Source organism: Podarcis filfolensis (genome assembly GCF_964270895.1).
Source record: "Podarcis filfolensis genome assembly, chromosome: 2".
Lineage (NCBI taxonomy): Eukaryota > Metazoa > Chordata > Lepidosauria > Squamata > Lacertidae > Podarcis > Podarcis filfolensis.
Window position 1 is genome coordinate 21,559,359 of NC_139605.1, and position 24,114 is coordinate 21,583,472.

At 38.7% G+C, this 24,114-nt stretch overlaps 1 protein-coding gene across 7 annotated transcripts in view; it reads right to left on the reverse strand.

The window, feature by feature from the left end:
- The window catches only part of CFAP20DC (CFAP20 domain containing), a 148,558-nt gene that overhangs the window by 117,151 nt on the left and 7,293 nt on the right, over nt 1-24,114 (reverse strand). For 5 of the 7 annotated variants that reach the window (XM_083600937.1, XM_083600938.1, XM_083600936.1 and 2 more), the window contains exons 2-5: nt 18,766-18,858; nt 17,107-17,196; nt 16,098-16,191; nt 9,511-9,583 (exon numbers count right to left, since the gene is read on the reverse strand). In XM_083600937.1, the coding sequence (XP_083457063.1) occupies nt 9,511-9,583; nt 16,098-16,191; nt 17,107-17,196; nt 18,766-18,786 (278 nt within the window). In that variant the 5' untranslated portion in view covers nt 18,787-18,858. The remainder of the gene's footprint in view (nt 1-9,510; nt 9,584-16,097; nt 16,192-17,106; nt 17,197-18,765; nt 18,859-24,114) is intronic. The other 2 variants (XM_083600939.1, XM_083600940.1) reach the window with 1 other exon arrangement.

Genomic DNA, 24,114 nt, shown 5'->3' on the forward strand with positions numbered 1-24,114 from the left:
CAAGGGAGCAGAGTCAGGCATGCAGGTCCTCCTTCCCTCATACATACATAGCTTGCAATAGAACCATTGGAAAAAATCAATTTCTCAATCAACTGTGTTGAATGTATAAATTGTGCATAGGTGAAGAATAGGTAACTATCTAATAATGATATTTTAATTCGACACACTCTTACTATTTTAGTAATTCACCAGTTCTCTTCCAACCGTAATGAAATATCTGGTGTAAACCTTTCCAAAATGAATGTGGGTGTTCAGTGGTTGTGCTACTTTCCTTCCAATATGTTTTTCAAGATTGGATTTTGAGATTTGAGAAGCAGGAGTCAAATCAGGAAAACTTCTACATTAACTCACCAACACAATAGGAGCCATGAGAGAGATAACATTCATTAGTTATCTGAACATCAGGAGGCCCCTAGGCTGGAAGACAAACTGTTCTGTAATATTTTGGATGTCTTGAAGGAGTTCTAGAATACACCAATTAATCAGAGCTGACTTTTTAATTTACTATGACATATTGTAATAAATAAGATTATTAAAGGGAATCTAATCCATCTGGTGTGCAGAGGTCATGATTTAATTAGGATTTTTATATATCTGAAATTAAACTAGGAGTATATGAAATGCCTAAAAGTAACAGAAAACTTTGATTAGACTTTTACCGCTATTAATAATGCCTTATTTCCTGTTCCAGTGTCTTAATAATGTAATTATCCTGGAGCAAACCAGAACTAGGTATATTTTATTTATTTAAACTTGAAGTCTACCCAACTGCTAAAGTTCAGGTCAGGTTTAGAAGTTTTTGTCAACAGATCAACACGATTAAAACAGCTCGACTGAGAACCTCTGAACCCTTCTTCTAGCACTAAAAACAAACCCCATCGCTGTGAGTGGCAGTGCTGAGTCAATTCTCTAAACATGCCTCAGCAATCACAGCTGAGGAGTGCAAAGAGGTTTCATTAGATTGGGGAAGGATGGAGAAAGGAGTTAATAATGACCCTTTCGCACAGAATCCAAATGGCTGCCAGGGACATTGTGCCTCTCCAGCACTGATGACTTCCTGAAAGCAAAGGGGACAGGTGAATCAACGGAAAATGGCACACAGTGGGATATGTATTCCAATTATGGAGCCTGAGATGGTTTAAATACTAGGCAGCTGCCTAGGGCGGCAAAATGTTAGGGGCAGCAAAAGTAAAAGGGCAGTGGAATTCAAAAGGTTGCAGAATTCATAGGCACATGACAGACTTACCATTGCTCCATGGCAAGGCGAATAATAGCATAATTTTTTTTACTGACTTGCTTACAATACAATAGTTTATGGGAAGAAATGTTAGGCACATACATGCATCTGATCAGCTCACCTTGGTTGCTGCTGCTGCCCTGACACACTAGCATTTTGGAATCAGCTACTGATGAAAGTTGTTGTAACAAACATTTCTTACCAACTGACAAGTTTTCTCTCGCTATGACTGGGAAATTGCAATTGCTGCTCATTTAGATCTGTCTATACTCTTTGGTAGGGACGCGGGGGTGTGTGTGTTGTGGGTTAAACCATAGAGCCTAGGGCTTGCTGATCAGAAGGTCAGCAGCTCGAATCCCCGCGACGGGGTGAGCTCCCGTTGCTCAGTCCCTGCTCCTGCCAACCTAGCAGTTCAAAAGCATGTCAAAGTGCAAGTAGATAAATAGGTACCACTCCGGCGGGAAGGTAAACGGCATTTCCGCACACTGCTCTGGTTCACCAGAAGCGGCTTAGTCATGCTGGCCACATGACCCGGAAGCTGTATGCCAGCTCCCTTGGCCAATAAAGTGAGATGAGCGCCGCAACCCCAGAGTCGGCCACGACTGGACCTAATGGTCAGGGTTCCCTTTACCTTTCTACTGTTTGGTATTTGTAGTTTTCTTTCTCAACTGTTGGTGGAGCTGGGAATTTATAACTCTTGTTTGTGTAATTTTGTATGCACTCAAAGCTGTTTTCAAAACTGGGGTTGATAGTTCTATTCTGATTTTTAAAAAAGAAGCAGCTTAGTTTGGTTTATTATTCAGCATGGCAAAAAAAAAAATTATCCGGTTCCCAGTATGGAAGGCTGAAAAGGAAATCCAAACAAACAAGAAGGTTGTATCTCCAACCACAACCAGAGGAAAGGAGTTCAAGGACCAAACTGAGACTGAAGCTGAAATGAGTTTTACATACTGCCTCAAAAGTTACTGCTTTGTGGAACATAGTTTGAACACAGATGACAAACCAAATGAATATTATGGATACTTTATATCAGCAGTTGGAAGAGATGGAACTAACTATTGAAAAAGGTAAGACAATGGCTCAAACATGAAGGGGAAAGAACTGAAAGCAAATGAATCTGAAAATGCTACAATGTGTACAATTTTTAACTTTAGTGAGCCTGTCGCTTGGCCTATTTGCAACAAATTTTGGGGGAGCATGGGCCAGAACCAATTCAACAATTTGTGTTTCCCAAGGATAATAATCCAGTGAAGAAAATTCTCATTCTGTAATTATACATGGACATTGGCCAATGAGAAATAATTAATCACCAACAATGTCAGCATTCCATATCAAATAACTGTGTTCTGGTTTTGTTGCAAGCTGTTTACTTGTGACATTACTGGAACATCACAATCTCTTTGTGATAAAGGAACAAGAGATTGGAAAAACATATCTGCTATTTCAGAAGGACACAAGAGAAGTAGTGACCATCTGGAAAATTTTCACAAATGGAAAGAACCTGAACTTCATTTTTTAAAAAAAAGAAAAGAAAAAAAAAGAAAATTGTTAATGAAGAAAACATGCCAAAAGAAAAATACTGGCAACAAATTTTAGAATGACAATTTTTTTAATGAGAGCTCTTGGTTTACATCATTTGACTTCTTGGAAAACACATGAAAAACTACACACATCTGGTAACAGAAGGTTTCTCAGATTTGAGAAATATTTAGCTGGGCCCGACCCAGTTGTGAATCAGCACTTGTGTAGAATAAGGAAAAATGAGACAAATGTTCAGTGTATTGGGAAAGAGTTAATTCAGTTTTTATGCAATGCCATCATAGAAAAAATTCTGTCAGCATCTTGTACTGCTAAGTACTTTGCAATCTTTCTAAACCGAACATGGAATGTATTTTTTTTTTTTTTAAGATATTTTTATTAAACAATTTTTTATATAACAGAAACAAGACATACATAAACAAACATTCAACAATAATAAAACAAAAAACACGTACCACTTCATAACCCAATTTCTAAACCTTTCTTCCTCGACCTCCTCTTACTTCCCGTTTCTGTATTCCAAATTCTTACAGTTTTTCAGCGAAATCTTACCTTATTTTATTATAAATTTATGCTAATCACCCTTATTCTCTTTGTCATAATCATTACTAATAGTAACCATTTATTTTAGTCCAACATCATTCTAACTGTCTCCAATTTTATAATATTTCTTTAAATAGTCCTTAAACTTTTTCCATTCTTCTTCCGCCGCTTCTCTTCCCTGGTCTCGGATTCTGCTCGTCATCTCTGCCAGGCTCATATAGTCCATCACCTTCATCTGCCATTCTTCCAGTGTGGGTAGATCCTGTGTCTTCCAGTACTTTGCGATGAGTATTCTAGCTGCTGTTGTAGCATACATAAAGAAGGTTGTATCTGTCTTTAGCACCCCCTGGCCGACAATACCCAAGAGAAAGGCCTCTGGTTTCTTGGGGAAAGTATATTTAAATACCTTTTTCAGTTCATTATAAATCATTTCCCAGAATGCCTTAATCTTCGGGCATGTCCACCAGAGGTGAAAGAATGTGCCCTCCTTTTCCTTACATTTCCAACATTTATTATCAGGCAAATGGTAGATCTTTGCAAGTTTGACTGGGGTTATGTACCACCTATAAATCATTTTCATTATGTTTTCTCTTAAGGCGTTACACGCCGTAAACTTCAACCCAGTGGTCCACAACTTTTCCCAGTCAACAAACATGATGTTATGACCAATGTCCTGAGCCCATGTAATCATAGTTGGTTTAACCGTTTCATCTTGTGTGTTCCATTTCAGCAGCAGATTATACATTTTTGACAAGTTCTTAGTGCTGGATTCTAACAGTTCAGTCTCTAGTTTTGACTTTTCCACCTGGAAACCTATTTTTCTGTCTAATTTAAACACTTCATTTATTTGATGGTAATGTAACCAATCTCTCACCTTCTCTTTTAGTTTTTCGAAACTCTGCAATCTCAGTTTATCCCCTTCCTTTTCCAAGATTTCCCAATATCTTGGCCATTTCGACTCCATATTTAGCTTTTTCACTGCCTTAGCTTCCATTGGTGATAACCATCTTGGAGTCTTATTTTCCAACAAGTCCTTATATCTAACCCAGACATTCAGCAGTGCTTTTCTGACAATATGGTTTTTGAAACTTTTATGCGCTTTAACCTTGTCATACCACAAATATGCATGCCACCCAAAAATGTTATTAAATCCTTCCAAATCCAAAATGTCTGTGTTTTCAAGAAGCAGCCATTCTTTAAGCCAGCAGAAAGCTGCCGCTTCATAGTACAATTTAAAGTCTGGCAGGGCAAACCCCCCTCTTTCCTTTGAATCCGTTAATATCTTAAATTTTATTCTGGGCTTCTTGCCCTGCCAGACAAATTTAGATATATCTTTCTGCCACTTCTTGAAACAGTCCATTTTATCCATTATCTGCAATGCTTGAAACAAAAACAACATTCTTGGCAATACATTCATTTTTATAACTGCAATTCGACCTAACAAGGAAAGCTTCAAGTTTGACCATGTCTCTAGGTCTTTTTTCACTTCTGTCCAAGTTTTTTCATAATTGTCTTTAAATAAATTCACATTCTTGGCTGTCATATTCACACCCAAATATTTCACTTTTTTAACCACAGTCAACCCCGTCTCATTCTGAAACCTTTCTTTTTCAGTCTGTGTTAAATTTTTCTCCAATACCTTAGTCTTTAACTTATTCAATTTAAATCCTGCCAATTGACCAAACTCTTGGATTATTTCCAAAACTCTTTTCGTACTAGCTTCTGGCTCCTGTAATGTAAGTACCAGGTCATCTGCAAATGCTCTCAATTTGTATTGTTTAACTCCGACCTGAATCCCTTTAACCAACTGGTCCCTCCTGATCATATTAAGCAAAACCTCCAGGACCGATATAAAAAGTAAGGGGGAAATAGGGCACCCCTGTCGTGTCCCTTTTTCAATCTTGAACTCTTCTGTTACCACATTATTTACAATTAATTTTGCTTTCTGTTCAGAGTATATTGCACCTATACCATTTTCAAACCCTTGGCCTACCCCCATCCCCCGGAGGTTCTTCAACATAAAACTCCAAGAAATGTTGTCAAAGGCTTTCTCGGCATCCACAAATATCAAAACAGCCTTAGTGTTTATATTCACTTCCAACTTCTCCAAAATGTCAATTATATTCCTTACATTATCCGACAAATGCCTTTTCGGGAGAAAGCCCGCTTGGTCCCCATGAATCTCCTCCATCAAAACTCTTTTCAGTCTCTTTGCTAAAACATCAGCAAAGATTTTGTAATCCACATTTAGTAAGGAGATGGGTCGGTAGTTCTTAAGTTGGGTCTTTTCAGTCTCTGTCTTTGGTATAAGTGTAATGTAAGCCTCTCTCCACGTATCGGGTGCCCCGAACATGGAATGTAAGCCATGGTGAGCCAATGACAATGATTCTTTGCTTCATAGATGTAGCTTTTGACAATAACCAACTGGTTAACAAAAATAAATATATGTATTCATACCACTGGAAGAGACACGTGGTGTTGATATTATGGATATTTTATTTCAGCAGTTGGAAGAAATGGAACTACCTATTGAAAAGGGTAAGGGTAAGACAACGGATCAAATATGAAGGAGAAAGAAAATGGCATCCAACAGATAATTCTGAATGTCAATCCATGAGCAGTATTTGGTCCATGTAGTGCACATTCCTTAAAATTGATCATAGTTGATGCTGCTTTCGTAAGGGTTGGAAGATTCAGAACATTTCTATGCCATCTGGTGGGATTTTATTTCTTATGTTTCAGACCTTGATGCTCAATATTCACAATCCACCTCAGCTCGGGAAATATGCTTGTCTTGATTTATATTACTGTGCCACAATTTTCCTTTTTTAATTTTGTATTGCTTATTTGTGTCTTATATGGCATGATGTAATACCCTGGCTACTGCACTTTTGGGTTGTTAATGTCAATAAATATTTGGAAAATAAAAATAAATGCTGCTGCTAAGTGTTGCCTAGATAGCACAAACATCTGACTGTCCTTTTCCTACCAAACAAGAAAACAGTTGTGCAACTTCCAATATGTTTCTGTTCTTTCTATGAATTGCTGTTTTCATTATATTTTATCACTTTATGTGAGTCATTTCAAGCTATATGAAGGAAGACAGAGTAATGAGGCCTTCCTGAAATTAGCATCCCTATGACACAATGGGGTTATGAGAGAGGAGAATGATCCTTCAATAAAGACAAAGCCTCCAAGGATCTCTCCCATACATTCCTATTTCATAAACAGGTGAAACAAGATATTCGATTTGATATGAAGACAGGGAAAAGGTAAGAAAACAAAAGGGCAGAGATGGGAAATTAATACAATTAAATAAAACTCAAATCAAAATACTTGCTGTCAAAGTGAATGCATATTTTCAAAAGGCAACAGTATGATAGATGGCATTCACATAAAAGACTCGTCCAGCAACACAGGAGATGATAACATATCATCAAACGCTCTGAGAAATATACCGTCCCAGCTCCCATTTATTGCTACATTAACAATGGAGATGGCACATCAAGGGGAAACCCCAAAAGTGTCAGACCCTCTATATTTAAACATAAAGAAGGAATTTAAGTGAAGTCTGGTAGAATACTGCAGAATATCTCAAAAATGATGAGCATGGGGAAATTGATGTCAAATATTAGTTTTACAAGTTCTACACTTAACATACTTTTCTCAGGACATAATAATTCAACATTAAGCTGTCTGCTCTTACAAATAGGATTTTCATAAACTCAGGGAAAGGCTGGAGTCTGCATTTCTATGTACTGAAGCTATGCAAAAAAACAAAAAACAAACCACGACAAAAGTAAGCTTTACCTATAGATCCTTGATCTTTAGATCCTTGATCTAATTTGTCTTGAACACCATGGCTAGGAGGACAATGAACCATTTTTTAATGGAAATACAGAACACTTCAGACCCCATAGCACAATGTGTATTTTACCAAGTTCTTGATTAAGAAACCAATATGGAATTTATAAGAACGGCTACAATGCTTATTTTAAGTCTTTCAGGACATTACTAGCAACTTCCTTTCCCACTGGACACAGCAGATGGAATTAGCATCTGGTCCTTCTTCAGTACAGGGAGCCCAAGAGATAATGGCCAGCTAGGAGGAAATTGTACTCATTCCCCAGACAGCAATCAAAGCAACTTTGGTTCCAGAGATTCCAGTAGGCACAACACTAAGGAGACACTTTGAATTAAAGTCAGATCAACAGTTTGGAAGGAAGCCCAGAAAGCAGAGACTTCTGAAGTGAAGTAAGACCAAGCATGGTGTTATATGTTTAGGAAAATAGGCTTATTATCTAGTCTCCTTCAAATTAACAGTTTAAGAAAGAAGCAATCACATAGTGAAAGCACGCTACTAATACAGAATAGGAGTGCGCAACATATGACGTTAAATTATACAAGAGTAGATTACAGAGGGAAACTGCCACTAGCTGTAATCCACTATGCTATAGATTTCCAAGTTTTTATCTTCAAGATTTCACAGCACTTATGTCTCTATTTATCAGAAGATAATTTGAGTGGCCATGATCTCGTATTTCAAACTTCCAGTGAAAAATTAATTGCATCCAGCAGAATCTTACAAATAAGACTTACAATTGTGCAGAGGTACATAGGATAAGAATCTCATTCAGGCGCCCTTGGATATTTATTTATGGCAGAGTTTTAACACCCAGCTCTTCCCCCAGGTTCAAGCAAAGGATAGGTTACGATACAACAAGTGTGAAACAAATTATGAAGACCACTATGGACTTTGATGCAATTCAACAGATTGTAATACCACAAAGCTGTTAATACGGTTGGCAATTCAAATAATATGCACTGCCAACGATGCCCCAAAAGCTAAACTACAGTACTAGGAAGAGACAGGCCTCACCTTTTCAGTGTTCTATGATATATAGCGTCACATCCAATACAACAGTTTTTCAATTGAGTTATCTCTTTATGGCATTCTAGCAGTGAAAGTGGATATTACAGCAAATGCTGCAGTGCATCTTCCCTTTTAAATGAGTGTTCCTGTTGAAGATTTCTTAAAGGAGAGATCTAGTTGAGATCTAGTTGAGATTCCTGCATTGCAGGGGGTTGGACCAGATGACCCTGGTGCCCTTCCAGCTCTGCAATTCTGCGATAAGGCTCCATTCACAAGTTCCCTTCCATTTCACACACTGCTTCTCCCCACCACTCTATTTTTCTTTTTCGACGCCACTTTACATTGCACCAGAATCTTCATTGGACTTTTTTTTGTGGGGAAGGAGGAAGACTAAGGATCTTTCTTAAAAAACAAACAAACAAGGTATTCTACCAACCACTGTGGTTCCTCCTAGCATGCTGACACTTCTCTCCTGGTTTTTTTAATGGTTCCAGTTCTAGCGGTGCTCACCACCTAAATTCACTATCTAAATTCACAATTTAATCAGATTATAGTAGCTAGCTGTAATCAACATGATGAAAACTAGAGGACACTGGGAAGCACAAAACTAGGATAGTAAGACAGGCTGAAAATGCACAACCTTTTAACGTTTTCTGTGTTTTCCACTTGGCAAGGAATGTCCCTGCCAGAACAAAGGGGGGAAATGAGGGACGAGGATAGAAATATGACATTCTCTCAGCCCTATTCCTTAGCTAAGAAAACGTGAATGTGTACTGCAGCCAAAATTGCACTGATATCAATTAAGACTTAAGCACACATAAGTTGGTGAAGAACTGCAGTGTGAGTTTTCAATGCAGTATCCATAACTACATAAGGAACTAAACAAAATCAGTGATCTTTAAAGAACAATTACAAGTGAAAAGTAAAACAAAATTCTCTCAGTCTTCTAAAGTGAAAAAACTGTTTCATGTCCATAATCAGGAACTGATCACCTATGCTACTTTTTTCTAATTACAAAATATAATAAAGTTTTAGATAGTATGTTCATATATATATATATATATATATATATTCACAATTAAAAATATATAGATGTATTATATTAGAGAGAATTTGTTTTCTAGTCCTCAGGGAAATATACCACAAAAGAGCCTGAGAAATAGTGATCAAATTAGCTTAATTACTCCATGTCAACTTGATTAGTCGCTGTTCTTTAATGCAAAAGCTGCCACTTGCAATTAATAGCAGTTGGTGCTGGTTCAATTGATTGAGTGTCTACAATGCACGAAACATGATAGGAAGTTTAGCATTATCTTACAGCAATTCAGTAGAGAAGTCTTGTCCCAATGGTACATAAATCTGAAGTACCAGAAATTGCTGGATCAGTCCAACTAGAAAAAGAGAAAAGAAATACATAAAGTGCAGCCTACACATATTATTTAGCATTCCAGATAGAGATAGGAACTTTATTTCCCAAGGTTTATGCAATATATAAAAAGAGGAAAAACAACAGGAGGAAACCAAATCAAGCTGTAATAAAAGGGGATAGTATTCTAAACAAGCAACTGGTGGCTCAGGTGGAACTCCTACAAAAAAGAGACCTAATTACTTTATTTACGGTTTTCATTACATTGACAGCACACAAACACACGACTCTACAAGGGCACATAAAAATAAATCTAAAAATTCACAGGCATTTTCCAGCAAAAGCATGTGGTGATTACTCTCATAGATGACAAATCTAAACTTTATTTGAACCACTTAAACAATTCATCACACAATAGAATTCAGATTAGGACAGCTGGGGGCAACTGAGGGTTTGTTCTAAGTTGGATGTTTAAAACAGAAATGTAAGCTCAGATGGGAAAGCAGAGAGCAAAAGTTTCTTGCAAAAATCATATTCCATTTCAGGACAGAAAAAACAAAATGATTTTGATTAATAATGGCCACAGAACAATCTTTTTAAAAAAGGGTTTGTGGGTGGAGGTTCCTGTAGTTGTATGAACAAGAACAGCCATGCAGTACTACTATCCTATTCTGGCCAACCCCATTCTAAAAAACACACTGTAGTGAGAGGGTCTGGTGACTTCTGTTTCAGTGTATCTGAAGAAGTGTGCATGCACACAAAAGCTCATACCAATAACAAACTTAATTGGTTTCTAAGTTGCTACTGGAAGGAAAAAAATTTCCATAAGTTTTTGATTGCCTTAATTCATACCAAAAATCTTCTTTCAAGAGCACTCAATAGAACAAGCCCAATGTCTTAACATAGCCTCAAACAATTTCTCCAACATTTGCCTGCTGTTTACCCATACATTTTTGCTTTCAGTTTTAAAGCCTAGTTGAATGTTTTGATTTTAAATATGTGATAATTAGCCTACAGAATAAATCTCTAAATAAATACAAAGTGGTAAGAGTCAGAATGACTCTACAGTTCACTGCAAAATCAAGGGAAATGGTAATTCAAATTTAAGCTGTTAACACAAAGATTGCAACAGTCTTAGTAATTAACAATTCTCAAATTAAGCCTGAGCACTTTGTTGTAACCCTGCCAACAAACAATTCAAAATTCCATTTCTCATTAAAGATGCATTAAATATTTAGAGATCTGAAAATTTTACAGCAGAAATTTAAAATTAATTGAACCCATAAGCATTAATGCAGTAGCACACTTTAAAGCGCCTCATTTCTCATATAGCCAGTGTTTGGAAAGTTAATTTGTAATTACAAAATACTATCCAATAAATATTGGAATGTTCACTTTAACCAGAACATCACATGACAACCAAATCACATAGCTGAAAATGGCAAATCCCAATCCAAGATACAGTTCAAATGGCAGAAAGCTTTATAGGCGGTGCCTAAATTTCACAATGGTAGGTGTCTATCTCATTTCAGCTGGTAATGGATTCCAGGGAGATGGAGCTGCAACCCTAAAAGCTTGGTTCCCATGAGAAATTAAGTGCGCCTCTGTGGCAAATGGTACACTATCAGTGCCCAATCTAAGCAGCACAGTTGCTTGGCAGTGAGATGTTGTGAGACCGTCTCTTAGATGTCTTAGCAAGTGAAGCTGGCAAATGAAGCTCCTAGATACTGGGGCCACCTGTGCCTAAAGTGACAAAGACTGGACCTGGAGCACCCTCAAACTATGTAACTGCAAATTTAAAGGGAATGCAACCCTCTCCAGAATAAGCAGCTGGTCTATCTCCTGGACCTGAGGATCACTCCCCACAGGGCCTTCATCTTGACAGGTTTAAACTCAGCTTATTATCTTAAAGGAAGATAGCAGACAGCATCTAAAATACTCTCAGAGACCTCTCATTAAAATCCTGAGAATTTGAGTCTGATTTGCAACCGTCTATATACCTTAAGTGATAAATCCAGAAACCTGAGGTTAAACTTTTATTTTCCCCTCCCTCTCTTCTACAAACAGATTTAATTATTGTTTCTGGATTTATATTTAGAAAGTGAGGGAATCAGTCCATTTAAAGCAGTGGCTCTCCAACTTTTTTCTCTAGGGCAGAGGTCGGCAACCTAAGGCCCATGGGCCGCTTCCGGCCCATGAGCTTCCTCGAAGCGGCCCACGGCTGTTACATGGATTGGTGTGGGGATTCCGTGTTCTTTCTTTTTGCGGCGCCATTTTTTTTTCTCGCCGTGAGGACCGACTTCCGGGTCGGAAGAGCGCTGGAAATAGCGTGTGTGCATGGGCGCACCTCTGTCCCGGAAGTGCACCAGAAATAGCATGTGCGCAGATGTACGGGTGCTCCTCCAAGAGGTCTGCCAGGGAGTGGACCGAACCGGCCTCAAAAAACGTTGCCGACCCCTGCTGTAAGCCACTTTCAGAATGAAAATTTGCTTGTGACACTCTGAATTTTTTATTGATAAGCAATACATTGGAAAACAAAAAGAAACAAATCCTAGCAGTGCTTGATTTATGACACAGAACACAGCTACTTTATGATTGTGGGACATGCAGAAAGTACAAAACAACGCAGCTACGTAAGAACATGAATCATTCCCAAAATATAATTATAAACAAACCTATTACAAACAGACCTTAAGTATACAAACTCAATGAGAGGTGTTAGCTTGATTTTGCCAGATTATTGTTGTTGTTGGCATCCACCTAACTCAAGAGACAACACATTGCGCCTCCGGGGGTGAAGACAAACCGCTGCATTAGCAGCACCAAAGTAACCTCCCTGGGGTGTAAGCCTGGACAGTGCATATGGAGACACCCCCATCCCACCCCCATTGTATGCTGACAGCTTCTAGGAGCCACAAGTGAGAGCTGAGTGCAGGGTGGGGACCAAAGGTGGACAAACTATCCCTTTGACTTCACCCCAGAAGTGAACTCCATTGTCCCTCAATGGGGGGAAGGGAAGGTTGCCTCCCTCTACAAACGCTCTAGTTCGCCAATGTCTTTGTCAAAATGTGGCACTCACAGACTGGACAGTTCTTCAGAGCAGAATTTTATTACATCCTGTTATCTAAATACTCCAAGCAGACCCACTGAGGTCAATGGGCTTACATTAGTCATGACTAACTTAAGTATACAGTGGTACCTCGGGTTAAGTACTTAATTCATTCCGGAGGTCCGTACTTAACCTGAAACTTAACCTGAAGCACCACTTTAGCAAATGGGGCCTCCTGCTGCTGCCGCGCCGCCAGAGCACAATGTCTGTTCTCATCCTGAAGCAAAGTTCTCAACCTGAACCTAATTCCTTCTGATTAGTATTGTTTACAACTGATGGTGGTGGCAAAAGTTTAAATGATAATTAGTGGGTTTTTTCAAATAAGTTTGTAAACTGCCAAGAGGACTTGAGTTGTATATAAATGTAACAAATAAGTTTGAATGACCCTATATAAAACTTTCATAATGACTTCAATGCAGTGCTGCAGTTCAAGGGATTTAAGTCGAATACAGTGGTACCTCGGGTTAAGTACTTAATTCGTTCCGGAGGTCCATTCTTAACCTGAAACTGTTCTTAACCTGAAGCACCACTTTAGCTAATGGGGCCTCCCACTGCCGCCGTTCCGCCAGAGCACAATTTCTGTTCTCATCTTGAAGCAATGTTCTTAACCCGAGGTACTATTTCTGGGTTAGCGGAGTCTGTAACCTGAAGCGTATGTAACCTGAAGCGTATGTAACCCGAGGTACCACTGTACAACCTTACACTTCCGTTAATGCAGTCGAAGATTGCATTAGCTTTTTCAGCAGCCATGTACCATGGCTGAGTCATGTTCAGCTTATACTTTACTCAGACTTGATCACTCTGCTCCATATGAAGACTACTAACATGCATATGAAACTGGTTAACCAACAGGTTATCTCACTTGCTCCAAACCCTAAGCATGCCATTGTGTGCATGAATCCCATGCATAAAAGGGCTTTCCCATATGCCTCAAAGAATGAGTTAGATCCCTAATAGCAAGATACCAAACATGTTCAAGGAAAAATTATTCTAATCAACCTAATTCCATGAAAATGAAATACACATGTGGTAGCTTCACCATACCAGCTCAGAGTACATTTCATCTGTGCTGGAAAAACTGCTTATTCTTTTCCTGTGCTGAAAATAATTTTGTGCCCATTTTGATGTAAAGGCCCATGTAAACTCGTCAAAAGAAATAAAAGCTACCTCTAACATTTGCTTCTAACATATTTCATCTGAAGTAAACATAAACAAAACAAACGAATAGGCAATAAACAATGTGCAGTGCCTAGAGGCTGACTTCTAATGTCATCATGAAAGAAATGGGGGCAGATCCTTCTTGCCTGAGAGAATAGCAGAGCTATTAGGCCGCATTCTGGACATTCTTAAAATAATCATTCCTTTTGTTTGCAAAATATAGCCATTTTAAAATCATTGATGGCTCGTTTTCTAGATCTTTAGAAAACACACACAGAGTAAGAGAGAGAGCAAAAAGGAGCAGTAGAAACCGTAAACACATGCTGCCAAACATTTTTAAATGAACATTTTAAATACAGACAAATGACATATTTATTGAATACTATTTCCTTATGAAGTTATGCTGTAACTCATTGCTACAACCCCATTTGTAATTGTGACTACCACCAAAAATATTTACTTGCACAATAATAAGCTGTGATATGACTAGCAGATATACTACTTTCTCAGTTCCCAGAATTCTCAGCTCACTAAATAAAAACTGCACTATTAATGTTCAAAATGTACCTTCTTTTATTTAGGACATATCTTTGTACATGTTTTCGCAGCTGCTGCCAGCACATAGTTTTTAAGAGCTCATCCACTTGCAATACATGCTGCCCTCACTCTGCTTCCAAACCCCAGCGCGTTCTCTCTCTCTCTCTCTCCCTCTCCCTCTCCCTCTCTCTCTGTACGTGTGTCTGATTGCCTTACATGTGATGAATTTAAGAGCAAAGGAAAGTTCATCTGTTCTTACTCAGAAACTATGTTCTGGGGTTTCTTTGTTTTTAAAGGCACAATGTAAGATACAGAAGACTAGCAAGGTTTGACATCAGTATCTGAAATGAATTCTATGCCCTGACTTTGTTGAAGCCAGTCTACTGTGACCTTACAGTGTCAGCCTGAACGATGGAGATCCAAATTAAAATCATCAGACTGCCCTGACATTCACTATCTCTCACCCTAACCTACCACACAGGGTTGCTGTGAGGACAAAATGGTGGAAGAGAAGAATCTGGTGCTGGGCACTTTGGAGGAAATATGAAAAGGTAATACATAAAATGCTGGTGAAAGAAAGCAGTGTCTCTCCTCACAGTGGAAAATGGCAATAACCCAGAAACACAGGTGTTTTCCTTGAGGGAAGTGGTCTAGTATAATTGTACCATGCATTTGTTGCACAATAAACAGAGGCAGAGAAAGCCATCAGCGAAGATAGATATATGGCAAGTCTTTCATACAAATCAAGCTACAATATAATAGTTGAAATTATGTGAGGAAAGGTCAGTAGAGCTTAACACAATGCCTTGGTAACTCGTGATAAGAATCTTATCTGATAGCTCAGTTGGTAGAGCATGAAACTCTTAATCCCAGGGTTATGGGTTCGAGTCCAACATTGGGCAAAGGATTCCTGCACTGCAGGGGTTGGACTAGATGACCCTCATGGTCATTTCCAACTCTATAATTATATGAAATATTTCCCCCTATAAAGGAATTTTATAAGAATTAATTAAGCCTAGAAACATGGAAAATACAGGATTACAGCTCGTTTTACAGAATTCACAGAAACAATTCAAAGACCCTCTTCAATGTGTGCCCGTATTTGTCAGTTAGTCATCATCTTTAGAGGGCCTATATGATCACAACTGGCCAGCCAACTCTGCTAAACTTACCAACAGGGAAGGAAGACATTTGGTTCCTTAGAAAGGAAGCACTTTGTACAGGGAAGCATTTGACTTCACAAGGAAGAGGCTTTCCATTTTCTGAGTTCACGTGACACGTGTATGCCTGATATATTTATTTATTACAGCTTTATCCTGCCTTTTCTGCAAAGGATTTAGAGTGGGGTACATGTTCTTCCTACTGCCATTTTATTCTTTTAACTACCGGTACGTTGTGAAGTATGTCATGCTGAAAGTGAACCAGTCTGCTTAATAACCAAGTGAGGGCTTGAATTCATTTCTCCCCCATCTATGCATCACACTCTATTCTTTGCAGCATTCTGGCTTAAAGCAGCAGGAGGCCTAGGGGAAAATGATTAAAATATCAAGAGCAAAAGTAATTTTGACTAAGTGGCTCTAGCTGAAAAAGAAATTTCCCTCTAACTTTGGAAGAACCTAGCTTAAGACACAACTGGCCAATTTTTATATTTGTAGCACACTACTGGTTAAAAATCAAAGCCTAATCACATTTTATTATACTGTATTACATCTATATTTAATACATTTGTACTTACGAGCTTGCCTGGTTTCCTTAGGAAGTTGCATCTTGTTTGTTTGACTGCTTCCTTCAAGAACAAAGACAAAGCCTTTCACTTGCTTATCGAACTCCTATCAAACCAACAAAGAAGGTATTATACTTGGGGCGGCCAAAGCAATTGTCCCAAAACACTAATTTACTACAAATGCAAAGATTTTTATTGGTTGTGAAGCCTATCATGAGCAAAAGGCAGTACAATTGGCTGTCATTGCTGGGGTGGGTAACCCTTTTTTAACTCAAAGGCTACATCTGCTATTTGCAAACCCTCTGAGGATGCTGTGTTGCACTCATTCTCTGGATTGCAAAAAGAAAGACATCACTTTCACCATCAAATGGCTGGAAATCTTGGAGAGTCATATATGGCTCATGGGCCACAGGTTTGCCACCAGTCTTCTAGAGCTTTCGACATTAACAATGAGTACAGTCTTTGATTGAGATTAGGGACTGCTATCAGGACTCAGTAGTTATTTTGTATTGTGAGCCACCCCTGGAAGCTGAAAGTTGGGATACTGTATTGGGTCAGATTGTTATTATTAATGTTTGACATTTTATTATGTTTTTATATGTGTTGGAAGCCACCCAGAGTGGCTGGGGCAACCCAGTCAGATAGGCAGGGTATAAATAAAATTATTGTTGTTGCTGCTGCTATTTTGTTAGTTCCCTCCTTCTCTGCCTTTGTGAAAGAAACCCAACATGCAGAATTTAAGCCGGTGAACCTTTCCTCATCACTATTTTCATGCCAGGAAAAGACTGGACTAGACCAGCAGTAATAAAAAAAGGCTATTCTAAGCCTGCTGCCATTAGAATTTTTTAGCTGTACGAAGTGCTAACTTCCGTGGTCATTTATTTTTGTCACAGTAAAAGAAGTGAAAGTGACAACTCTTCCACAGTCAGGTCAAAGCCCTTATTACTTTCTAATGTTAAGTTTCATGTACATTTTCTGTAGTTTATATACCAAGGTCTTATCATTCCTGCATGAGACATACCTTCCCAATTACCGAAGGACTGCCAGAAACCTTCCATTTCATTCCAGGGTTCTTGCCTTGAGCACTGAAGATTTCAACAAATGGGCCACCCTGTAAGAAAAGCAAACAATGACCTGTCCAGTGTGGTATCACTTGTGCTTTCTTTCACCCCATTGCTCAATAATTTAATCATAAGGGTATCCGTTTGAAACCAATTCCTGATATAAATACCAAGAGTAATAAGAGTGATTCACCCAGATGTCCAGGTGGCAGTGGTGTTTAGAAGTGCTTTTTATCTGCTAATGCTGGTGCACCAGCTGCCCCCTTATGGGAGAAGATGTACTTTTGCTGATGACACCAAATTATCCAGGGTGACAACAAGGGATTGCAAGGAGCTCCAAAAGAGTACAGTGGTACCTCTGGTTACGAACTTAACTCATTCCGGAGGTCCATTCTTAACCTGAAACTGTTCTTAACCTGAGGTACCACTTTAGCTAATGGGGCCTCCTGCTGCCACCACCGCCTGATTTCTGTTCTCATCCTGAAGTAAAGTTCTTAACCCAAGGTACTATTTCCGGGTTAGCAGAGTCTGTAACCTGAGGCATTTGTAACCCGAGGTGTTTGTAACCCGAGGTACCACTGTATCTACAAACTGGGTGAATAAGCAGTAAAATGGGTAATGCTGCTCAGCTTGAACAAATATAATGTGGTGCACATTGAGGAAAAATCCTCAATTCAAATATGAACAAATGGGGTCTGATTTGGTGGTGACGGACCAAGTAAGAAGTCTTGTTTTTAACTGTTTTTACACTTTTCTTGTTTTCTTTTCCTGCTTTGATTGTTTTATTATATATTTTATTGTTGTATAATTATGGTAAAGAGCTGGCAATAAATAAACACTTGTATCATTTTAGTCTGGAACAAGAACGTATAAAATTGTGCATTCTGTCAGGAATATGAACAGTTTTATTCCCCCTTTCATAATACTAAAAACTAAGGTTATCCAATGAAATTGAATTAGGAAAGATTCAAGACAGATAAAAGGAGTGTGTGTGTGTGTGTGTGTGTGTGATATACCACTTCATTGCAACAAAGCTTCCTAGCAGTTTACAAAAATATAAAATAAAATATTAACATTCTGTATTAAAAAGTTAAAAACAAATATTTAAAAACATTGCAAATAATCTTTTAAAACACTCAAAAAACCCTCTGGAATTCACGGCCATGTGATTGCCACCCAACTTGAATGGCTTTAAAAGGGATTAGACAAATTAATGGTATGCTTCTGAACATCTGTTGTCAAGCAAAACAAGTGGGGAGACTGCTATTGCTCTCATATTCTGCTTGTGGGCTGGAACAGGATCTTAGCTAGAAGAAGCAGAGTTCATTAAGGGAAAATGTGCTTCAAATGCACTTTAAAGGAATAACTGTATATATAGCTTTATGGGCTGGGAATGATTAGAAACTGACTAACTATCAAAGCCAGAAAAGGTTTGTGGACTCCTGGTCAAGTCTTCAAAGAAGATCTAGACTGTTATAAAACAGAAATGAACATCAATCACTGAGCTTAAAAAAAAGCTCAGACTAAAAGCTCAAATTAACGTTGTCAATATTTTGCTCTTTTTTTAGGTTTGTTTATAGGTTTGTGTAAAAGTTAACGAATAAACATTTCTGTTTTACCTGATATTCATTTTTGAACATCCTGACAGCAATTTCACAGCTGGAACAATTATTTCAATACACCAGTGAGCAATGGGATGCTTCTAGAAGTCACTAGAAATAAAGAAAAAACATTACATGAAATTCCACAAAAGCTTTACTAAAATAGCAAATGGTACTGTGTTTGAAATACTGCCTAGCACTAGTTAGTATCCCATAATATTTGAAGCAAAAGAAGTGTGTTTTACTCTGGACCACCTTCTTGGTTCTGGCTGTGCTTACTAGCTAGTTGAGCTTTCTCTGTTTACAGGACAAATATCCAACCTTAGACATCAATCAATCAATCAATCAATCAATCAAGACAAATATTCAAGCAATTGTAGTGCAACATCCTCACATAAATATGCCAGCATCTTTTTCCACTGAGGATCATGGGGTCTGTAGTTCAATGGTCTATCTTGGGGATAGGGTAGTAGCAGGCTACTGAAGACATCTGAAGGGAGCCCTGTATTGGGTAGTTTTTAATGTTTGATGTTTTATTATGTTTTTATATGTACTGGAAGCCACCTAAAGCGGCTGGGGAAACTCAGCCAGATGGGCAGGGTATAAATAATAAAATTATTATTATTATTATTAGGCGGCAGAGGAAGGAACTTGACCCTTCGGGGTATTAGAACGGTAGTCTTCAACTTTTTCTGAAGTAGAACCCATCTTGAACCCAAAAATGCTCTTGGGGATTTATATCTTACTTTTTAACCATATATTTCTATGGTAGTATGACTTTTGTTGCAGCGCACCTTGGATCAGACTACAACACTTTACTGGGCTCCAGTACACCAACTGCAGACCAATGAATTAGAATGAAACTATCAAAAGGCCCAATTCCTTTTGCTGCCCAGTAGGGCAAGCTTGTGCTGCCCATATCATATAGAGCTCAAAAGATCAAACTGATGACGATGCTTCTTGCACATTTATCAAAAACTTCTCTCTTGCTGTTTTCTATGAGCAACTACAGCTGGAGCATCTGCACTTGAGTCAAGGAAGTACCTTGGAATTTAGGAGCACTGGGATTTAGCCTATTCACATGAAAGGCTACAGCTTGGTCCTGATTATTAAATGCCTTGCCCATCACTTGATAAGTGTGACTTGGAGTGATGACCTGCATGAATGAATGAATCATCACTGAACACTGCAGAATGAACACTGCAGAAAGAATAACCTGACATTTACTTCAAATGCAAGGCCTTTCAATAGAAATGGCTCCAACATCTAGTTATCAGTTGTTAAGTATCCAAGTCATCAAGTGTAGAGAAATCAAGCAATATACATGAATGTGAAAATCAGGCCTTAGCATGGCTTCTCTACAGCACTGGTGGTAACTTTGATAGAACAATTTTCCATAAAATGGTGTCTGTACCATTTTCTTCCTTTTAACATTAACTATTTTGTGATACTTTCTGAAATAAAAGTCTACCATACCTTAGAAATTAACAATGACCTCCTCTTTAGCTAGTGCATTAAAAATACTCGCTATTACATTTGGGAGATAAAACTGAGCTTTAAAAAGAAAAATATCTCAAAGCAGTCGTGCTATGATCATAATCTAGTGTACATATTTTTATGTTACTGATTCAACAGTGTCTATTACCAGGACTTTGATGTACACTTCATCACATCTGCTACCCAAGGCAGATATCAGTTTTCTAAAAGTTTAAGACATTTATATAAAAAGCAAATGTATTATCTAGTAATTACTTTAAATTGCTTTACTAAATTGACAGCATGAATTAAATTGTAACATGTGGTTAAATAGCACTGCAAAATTTCTTTGGTCTTTAAATAAAAGTCTGGTAGTGCCTTACATTTAAAATAAGGCATTCTTATTAGTAAAGGAAAGCAAACATATCTCAGTGTCAACACTGCAGCTTTTACTTGTGCATATTTTTCTTTGACGATCACACTTCTTGGTGGAAAAAAATCCTCCCGTATACTCCAGCCATAAAGATGCTTTCACAACTGCCACTAGCCAACAATTTTAGTCTGGGATGCACTGCTTGTGAATGTTGTCAGCATGGCAGCTATTGCAAGCAAGAAGGCCTACTTTAGAAAATGGAAGCCTTGTCCTGATGAAGAAAGCAAAACAAAATATGAAGTTTGGTAAAAGAAATGCAGACAGTAAAAAGGTAAAGGACCCCTGGTTAGGTCCAGTCAAAGGTAACTATGGGGTGTGATGCTCATCCTGCTTTTCAGGCCAAGGGAGCAAGCGTTGGTCCACAGACAGCTTTCAGAGTCATGTGGCCAGCATGACTAAACCACTTATTATTTATTTATTATTTATATACCGCCATATATACGGGACACCATGATGGAAGCCAGAGTGCACAGAAACGCTGTTTACCTTCCCGCCGCAGCGGTACCTATTTATCTACTTGCACTGGTATACTTTCAAACTGCTAGGTTGGCAGAAGCTGGGACAGAGCAACAGGAGCTCACCCCATCATGCAGATTCGAACCGCCGACCTTCTGATCAGCAAGCTCAAGAGACTCAGTGGTTTAGATCACAGTGCCACCCGCATCCCCTGCAAGCAGACAATAAGAGATGGAGTGTGTGTGAAAAATTCAAAGAGCACATTGCTAAAATATAAAGGTCCACAACAAAAAAATTAAATACACCAGTAGCAGGAGACCAGCTAGGATGGTGGTTGGATTGACAGATGACAAAGGAGTCAAGGGTGTGCTAAAGGAGGAAAATAAGATTGCAGAGAAACTGAATTATTTGCATCCGTCTTCACAGTGGAAGCTGTAGGGCAGATCCTTGTTCCTGAACTAACTTTCACTGGAAGGGAGTGTGAAGAACAGAGGCAAATAGTGGTAAGAGACGTTCTAGGCCTTATTGTCAAATTAAAAAATGACAAATCACCAGGGGTAAATGACATCTATCCACAAGTTTCTAAAGAACTTCCAAGTGAAATTGCTAATCTACAAAACTATGTGACTTTCCCCTAGTATCAGCGTTCATGCCTGAGGTGTACAAAGTGCCCATTGTAACACCAATTTTAAACACAGAATTCAGGAAATTACAGGTCATGCAGTTGGAGGGCTTTAAAAGAGGATAAGACAAACTAATGGAGAACAGCCATGATGGCTGGAGCTATTCATAGCCCTATGTTGTACCTCAACTGTTGGAGACAGAATGCCTTTGAATACCAGTGCTGGGAATCACAAGTGGGGAAGGAACTGTAGTGCTCAGGTCCTGCTTGTTGGCTTCCCACAGACATATGGCTAACCACTGTGAATAGGATACTGGACTAGATGGGCATCTGTCTTGATCCATGTGTGCTCTTATTACAGTGGTACCTCGGGTTACATATGCTTCAGATTACAGACTCTGCTAACCCAGAAATAGTATCTCGGGTTAAGAACTTTGCTTCAGGATGAGAACAGAAATCGTTCTCCGGTGGCGCGGCAGTAGCAGCAGGCCCCATTAGCTAAAGTGGTGCTTCAGGTTAAGAAGTTTCAGGTTAAGAATGGACCTCCGGAATGAATTAAGTACTTAACCCGAGGTACCACTGTATTTATATATGCATTCTAGTAATAGAGGTTTTGTATTCATTTTTCAACTGCAAATAAATACTTTATGTGGAGCTAACAATAATAATGTAAGACTCGCTACAGCAACTCAAATAGCTCCAATAGTGCATACTAACTGTCTCTATTACGAAACCCAATGTTGTATAGGCGTGGGTATTAGGATAGTGTTGCAAGCAGATGAGCAAATATTGAACAGCTACTAGCCTTTCCTAAAGTGTAACAGTCCGAAAGAGTAATAGTAGTTCCTATCTCATCTAGGCAGCCAGAATGCCATGCATCAGAAGGATGAGCAATTTCATCTTCTTCAAAGTTTGTATCATGAACATGGCAAACAGAACATCTAAATCCTCGACCAGATCCCATTCCAAAATTATGCATGCAACACAAACCCGCAATGTATTAAAAACTGATAGGACATGCATTTAAATTGATGAACAGTGTCATGTGTTATTTTGTCTTTCTGAAGTTCTCTGTAAAGATTATTACTTTTACTTTGCTTTGATATTGAAACAATGATAGCCAATAAAGAACATTAATACACCCCTACTAAGACCATCTATTATGTTAGCTTGTATTTTGAGGTAATATATGGTATGTCATTTTGATAGACTTAGTTTTAAATATTCAATATGTAGAATTCATTTGTCTGAAAGATGCTATGACCCTTCATATGTGATAAACTATTGCCTCTGTTGTGTCTCAGCTTCACATAAATCAACACTGTTTTAAGGCCTATGATACTGAAGTAATATCAATATATATGAATAAAATTGTGGCCAGGATCCCTGAGTGAGCCTTCTCAGGAAATGTGCAGTGACTTTAGGGACAGAGACCTTTTCTGTTAAATACTTGATTTTGGAAAAGTATGCTCCAGGGAGATGTTAGTAGTAGTGCACAAGTTGCATAAATTAAAGTTCAAAATGGAGTGGTTTCAGTAACCTGAAATTTACTATACATTCCTTAGCTTAAAACAAACAAACAAACAAACAAACAAACAAACAAACCAGTAATCATTGTTTTCCAATCCACCATTAGTACTTTTACAAGTCAAAATGGATAATATTGGGCTTGATGCACAAATTGCTTGACTTGATGTAAGACAACTTCCAAAGCTTCTAATCACCATTCGCTGTGTTTCCAAAGTTCAGAGGTGAGCGTGAATCTTCTCTATAGCCCAAACAGCAACAACCATACACTAGAAGGAGGTATTGGCAGGCTTAGGAAAAGCCCAAGGTTTACAAAAGTACAGAAAATATTGAGTGTAGGTGGGCGCGAATCATAAGGGAGTACTCCAAGAACATCCTAATGAGGCCTGAGCATGCTCAGTAGTGATGGAATGCTGACTGCTACGGGCAGAGAGGGGGAAAGGGAAAACTGGGTAGGAGGGGTAATAAGAGTATTATGAAGGTAGTATCATGTCTCCTGATCCCCTGGCCAACAGTGTGCCTAGGCAAAGTTCCAAGTCCTGAAGCTAATCCATACGACAAAGTTCCAAGTCTAGAAGCCAATCCACGCAAGCCAAGTCCAAAGATCAGGAAATGCAGTCTGGGGTCAGTAAGCCAAGATGTTAGTTCAGCAGTCGAAGTAGAAACCCATGAAGGTCCAAGGAGAAGTCCAGGCAAGGTCCTTCAACAAGGGCAGCTGAGCAGTCACAGTACCTCAGCTCTGCTGCCTTCTTATACTGTGTCTGCTGACTGCAGCATCTAGGCTTGGTGAGGCATGTGACCTTGCCCCAGCTAAGGAATCACATGCCTCCTTCCCCACCTGGCCAGCTAGTGA